Below are 6338 nucleotides of genomic sequence, written 5' to 3'. Positions count from 1 at the left end.
AAGCGTGAGGTGGCGTTTAACGCCCAAATTGTAGTGAAATACAAACTATGTTGATGTACCGTAAAATTTTACATGCACATATGTAATGACATGGTCATTGTGAACTATGTGCCAGTGGCATCTCTTCACTGAATAAACATCTTTACCTGCACATGCATAGACATCTTAGGAAACACGTAATAACTGAGATGTCTGTCTGGACATCTTCCACTCGAACCAAGTCAAACTCGCGTCTGAAATACATAGCTTCGCGAAATGAATAGACAGACGACGCAAAACTAGCCATGCATAGTAAGGATAAGAATGTATGGAAAAACAACTTCTGTATTACAATTAAGAGCGACATTTCGTTGAAGGTTCTAACACCGTTTATCAAGCAAGTGAGCCTACACCGAAACGTTGCTCTTAACTGTAATAAAGAAGTTGTTCATCCATAAATTCTTATCCTTACATAGTACTCTAAATGCCTATCAAAGAAGTTAGCCATGCATAGTACGCCTTAGTATTTGTCACGTGGTCCTTCTCACGGAGAGCAGGACCACCTGCATTGCTTGTTTGAAGGTATAGGTAGGACATTGTGAAGCCCGTCTGTCGCAACATGGCCCAAACTGCGTGCAACGTTGGCATCGCGGTGAGCGTGATCGCGTCCATCTTTTTGGCTGTTGGCCTCGGAGCTACTCTGTATGTCACCACAACTGGTAGCGGCAGCAACGGGAACACCACCGTCACCACAAGATCAACCACTCCGTCCACAACAACAGGGTAAGACGAGCGTCACCCAATCCATCCCGTGTCTCTCAGTGATGTCATGCTTCTTGCTTTGAGTTCGCTTCAGCATTGGAGTTATCCAAATGTCGTTGCATTTTGTTTAGTAATATAGCCTCATCGCCAGTGGAACTAATTGCTAAATGCAAGGAAACTAGTAGTATTATGCACAGCAACATCATTTGAAATAGCACATAACAACATTATTTCTATACATGTGCAATTAAATAGGCAGATATTTTAATACTTTCCCAGCCCTTCAATGCGTTTAACATTTTGCAATGTTATACCTGATAACTGATTTCTCTCGTAATTCAAACTAATTTGCTTCAGTGTAAACTTAAAACTGTAATATACAAACACAGGTTAACTCGCAATTTTCTGATCTATGTACAGGGAAACCTCGTAAACTTGAAGTTCTGTGGGACATGGAACACATTTCGAGTTATCCGTATTTTGAGGTATACAACGATTTTGTGTGTCATCTGTTTAATTGTTATCTCCAGATGACGGAAATAGATGTTAATCGTATTTCAGTAATTGCTTGGCTCTGTAGCGTTTTTTAGGATATATTTGATAGAACATTCGCCAGACTTCTTGCTATGGAGATCTGTTTATGTGTAGACACGGAATGCAGACGATCTAACAATGCTGTGCCGCGGGTGAATAAACACAGACCATCCAGTGCACGCGATGTGATATAGCCGTGTCTGGTGACCTGAGGTAGATACATGCACACATTTCACGACTGTTTACTCTGCCGTGATTGGCTACGCACGATCAGGAAGTTTAAAACTACCGAGTAAATAAGATGTAGGTAATATATATGTACAGGATGTCAAGTACACCAAGGCAAAGAAAACCATATCTTTCACATCAACTCAAGTTACTATCAGCCTTTCCATCGCAAGTCATTTGAGGGAATGTGCAATGGAATTTTAGTCTCACGTTCTTCAAGTTAGATGTATTTGAGTTGAACATCATTCTGGTTGAGTGTGTTTCAGGCCTAGATTGTGTTCCCAAATCGTCCTAATAACGTTTCATCGCTTCCCCTTACATCATCGTCAGGTCAGCAACGTGTCATTGTTATCTCTTGCCCATTCAACAGGTCAACATCGTATCATTGTTATCTCATACCCATTCAACAGGTCAACATCGTGTCATTGTTATCTCTTGTCCATTCAACAGGTCAACATCGTGTCATTGTTATCTCATACCCATTCAACAGGTCAACATCGTGTCATTGTTATCTCTTGCCCATTCAACAGGTCAACAACGTTCCATTGTTATCTCATCCAAATTCAACAGGTCAACAACGTTATATTGTTATCTCTTGCCCATTCAACAGGTCAACAACGTTTCATTGTTATCTCTTACCCATTGAGCAGGTCAACAACGTTTCATTGTTATCTCTTGCCCATTCAACAGGTCAACAACGTTACATTGTTATCTCTTGCCCATTCAACAGGTCAACAACGTTTCATTGTTATCTCATCCCAATTCAACAGGTCAACAACGTTTCACTGTTATCCCTTGCCCGCCCATTCAACAGGTCAACAACGTTTCGTTGTTATATCATCCCAATTCAACAGGTCAACAACGTTTCATTGTTATCTCATACCCATTCAACAGGTCAACAACGTTTCATTGTTATCTCATATCCATTCAACGGGTCAACAACGTTTCATTGTTATCTCTTGCCCATTCAACAGGTCAACAACGTTTCATTGTTATCTCATATCCATTCAACGGGTCAACACCGTTTCATTGTTATCTCATCCAAATTCAACAGGTCAACAACGTTTCACTGTTATCCCTTGCCCGCCCATTCAACAGGTCAACAACGTTTCATTGTTCTCTCTTGCCCATTCAACAGGACAACAACGTTTCATTGTTATCTCATATCCATTCAACGGGTCAACACCGTTTCATTGTTATCCCTTGCCCATTCAACAGGTCAACAACGTTTCAATGTTATCTCAACCCAATTCAACAGGTCAACAACGTTTCATTGTTATCTCATACCCATTTAACAGGTCAACAATGTTTCATTGTTATCTCATATCCATTCAACGGGTCAACAACGTTTCATTGTTATCCCTTGCCCATTCAACAGGTCAATGGCGTTTTATTGTTATCTCAACCCAATTCAACAAGTCAACAACGTTTCATTGTTATCATATATCCATTCAACGGGTCAACAGCGTTTCATTGTTATCCCTTGTCCATTCAACAGGGCAACAACGTTTCAATGTTACCTCAACCCAATTCATCAGGTCAACAACGTTTCATTGTTATCTCATCCCAATTCAACAGGGCAACAACGTTTCATTGTTATTCCTTGCCCATTCAACGGGTCAACAACGTTTCAATGTTATCTCAACCCAATTCAACAGGTCAACAACGTTTCATTGTTATCTCATACCCATTCAACAGGTCAACAACGTTTCATTGTTATCGCATACCCATTCAACAGGTCGACAACGTTTCATTGTTATCTCATACCCATTCAACAGGTCAACAACGTTTCATTGCTATCTCTTGCCCCTCCCTTCCTCAGGTTAACGTTTCATGCCCCTTCGTCGTTTTAGTAACGTTTCATGGCTACATTTTGCCCTTTCAAAGGTTTATTGAAGTATCGGAGCCACCTCTTCGGAGATCCTCTCTCAAATGTCCTGAAATGTTATTGAGAAGTCATGAAAGGTTCCATAAAGTTTTATGCGTTTATGTTCCCTTCACAACTAAATGCCAGTCAAAGACTCATCATAGTGTTTGTATTTTCCGAAAAAGATGAGATCAATTCACCCCTTGTCTGTTTCAGAAACATCTACCAGACGCCATGTGGGTTCTGTGGTCCCGAGATCGACGTTGGGGTGACCATACAGAACTACATAGTGGAGCCCTTCTTCAATCATACAATTGAACTGTTTGGTATGAGACGACGAGAGCTCATCTTCTTCTTGGAGAATGCAGCAAAAAAGCAAAAGGAATTCAGGTAAGTGTTTGATGTCAGTGTGGGTCATGATATGTTGTTTGTTTGTTTGTTGTTTAACGCCGCACTCAGCAATATTCCAGCTATATGACGGTGGTCTCTAAATAATCGAGTCTGGACCAGACAATCCAGTGTATTGATCAACACAACTGGGATCGATGACATGCATCAACTAAGTCAGCGGGCCTGACCACCCGATCCCGTTAGTCGCCTTTGACGACAAGCATAGTCGCCTTTTATGGCAAGCATTGGTTGCTGAAGACCTATTCTACCCCGAAACTTCACGGGTCTCATGATATGTTGCATATGTATGCAACGCGATCACTCCATGTTGCCTTATCCATTGGGTTTGAGTGAGTGAGTGAGTGAGTGAGTGGGTGAGTGGGTGGGTTGGTGGGTGTGTGGGTCCCTGAGTGAGTGAGTTGTTTTAACAACGGTTAGAATAGTGTATCAGTTATGTAAACTGGGAAAAATAAAGTATACACCCATGTTTGATGGCGGCTTAAACTGAAACCGACAAGAAATGGTTATTCAAAGTGTGATGTTTTTTTATACGGATATCATAATTGTGTTTTAGACCTGCAGTGTTTCACCCTAGTAACGATTAAATAACTTTAGTAATGTGTTGATCATAGACAATTTCCAAGTGTATACATTCTTTTGATCGACAGTGTGACCCGATGTCAGTGCATGTGAACTTAAATGGGTATAAAACCTAAAGTGACGCAGGTGGTAAATGCTCATCATTTTGGTGATGTCTTACTCACAAACCAAGGATCATAATCAGAACGAATCTGTAATTCGAACCCACGCTGGCGGATCCTGTTCTTCTAAGGGACAGAACTCTTGACATCGAATGATGGCAGTTTTGACAACTGGTCCACCATACAAAGCTGTTATGGGATATGATGACCGATGCTGTTTCGCTATTGCGTACAGCTCCTAGAACCGGATTTAAAAAAAACTTAAATGTGGATATCGACAGTAACACAAGGAAGGTGGCAATGTATATGAATTGCAGTAAGTGTAGTCAACACCTTCGCATTGGAAAACTAGGACAATGAAAGGTGTCACAATAGAAGCTGTTGGTTTATACACACCTGATGAGATTATGTATTGCTCTGTTATTCTCTCGATACATTGCAGTATGATTTTAAAGAAATAATCCGTATTGATCTGTTCTTATGCAAACTGTTTGAATTGTGTAGGTTTGCCGGAAACTACGGAACCTATGGATTTCTTGTGGACACCATCAATGGCCTGAAAGCAGACTACAGCCTTAACAAGACATGGTGGAAAATCTCAGATCAAGACATGGTGTCTCTCAGCGAAGGTAAAACGTCTTTATCTTACAGATAATACAGATATTGCCGGACAATACACAGAAGCTTGAATAAGGGCATTTTTTGAACTAAGGTCCCGTACGGTAATGTTCAGTTCAAATATATTCCTTGTTTTTCTAGTAAACGCTCAAATGAAATTCTAAAAATAATAAAATAATTTAAACTAAAAAAGATTAAATACATACCGACAACCCCCTACATTTCGTCTCTGCTTGGTTACAGCAGTCTGGTGTCATCCTAGTTTGGGGTGGGGGGGTAGGGGGGGGTACAGCAGTTTGGCGTCTGTATAGTTTTGTAAGTGTTGTTTTGCGGTTACAGCAGTCTGGTGTCAGCGTAGTTTGGGGAGGGGGGCGTGGTTACAGCAGTATGGCGTCTGTATAGTTTTGTGAGTGTAGTTTCACGGTTACAGCAGTCTGGTATCACTGTTGTTCTACACTATGGAGATCAATATTGCAGCACTATGACCGCAGTAAAACATAAGTTCACACATTGTAGACATGTGACGAACGGGCCACGTGAGATTTCAAATTGAGGATCTAACAGGCTATGTTCTCACATTCTTCCAAAACATTTTAGTTTCTATTCATTCAGGCCAGACACAATCGGCCACCAGCTTTACGGCGAAAGAGGAGTGACAAAACCAATTCTATTTTCATATTCATAATTCTCTGCTAATCCGTGACAAGGTTCCACAGTTGAAAGGTTCCATTGTGTTCCCGTTCCGTATACCCTTTGGCTAGATTGTTTTAAACAAAAATGGAGTGGAATATACGAGTTGAGTGCATGTTTTGCAGGTGTGAGTTCCTACATCCCTCAGCATCGGGAGACCCTCATCTTCACCTTCATGCAGAGCGGCGATCATTAAGTCACCGGTCTTACCAGTCGGCGTAGATGAATATGATTTCAGCGTGAAGCATGCATGGTGGCTCGTCGTGAAAACTTCACGCATGTGTATATGTACAAGTTGCCCCGTCACCATTAAATAAATACGGCGCAATAGTGATGTATATCTATTTTAAGTCATGTTAGGGTCCAGTTCAAAGGTTCCATGGCGGATAAAAGTCTGAATTCCTTAAGTTTAGGGTGAGGGGGTTTAATGTCAAGGTTTCGGTTTTTGCACAAGATAGGGTTTTGTCAGAATAAGAAAACAGGCAATTAAAACACGAGAATGTGTGGCAAAAGAGGCCACAAAACTCAGGAATTCAACAATTTCAGGATTACGTATTGCGTGAGGAGGG

The 6338-nt window shown here is 41.1% G+C and overlaps 1 protein-coding gene across 1 annotated transcript; it reads left to right on the top strand.

The window, feature by feature from the left end:
• The first annotated feature begins 403 nt into the window (after positions 1 to 403).
• Positions 404 to 6338, top strand: LOC139442580 (cobalamin binding intrinsic factor-like). Its single transcript, XM_071223420.1, has 4 exons — positions 404 to 762; positions 3587 to 3760; positions 4966 to 5090; positions 5895 to 6338. Exons 1-4 carry the CDS (start codon positions 599 to 601, stop codon positions 5963 to 5965), a joined length of 534 nt encoding a protein of 177 aa, XP_071079521.1. The 5' UTR covers positions 404 to 598; the 3' UTR covers positions 5966 to 6338.

Source organism: Haliotis cracherodii, unplaced genomic scaffold (genome assembly GCF_022045235.1).
Source record: "Haliotis cracherodii isolate W230 unplaced genomic scaffold, xgHalCrac1.p SCAF_5, whole genome shotgun sequence".
Classification (NCBI taxonomy): Eukaryota; Metazoa; Mollusca; class Gastropoda; order Lepetellida; family Haliotidae; genus Haliotis; species Haliotis cracherodii.
Note: the sequence above shows the minus strand (reverse complement) of the source record. Positions and strands in the feature narration are given on the sequence as shown.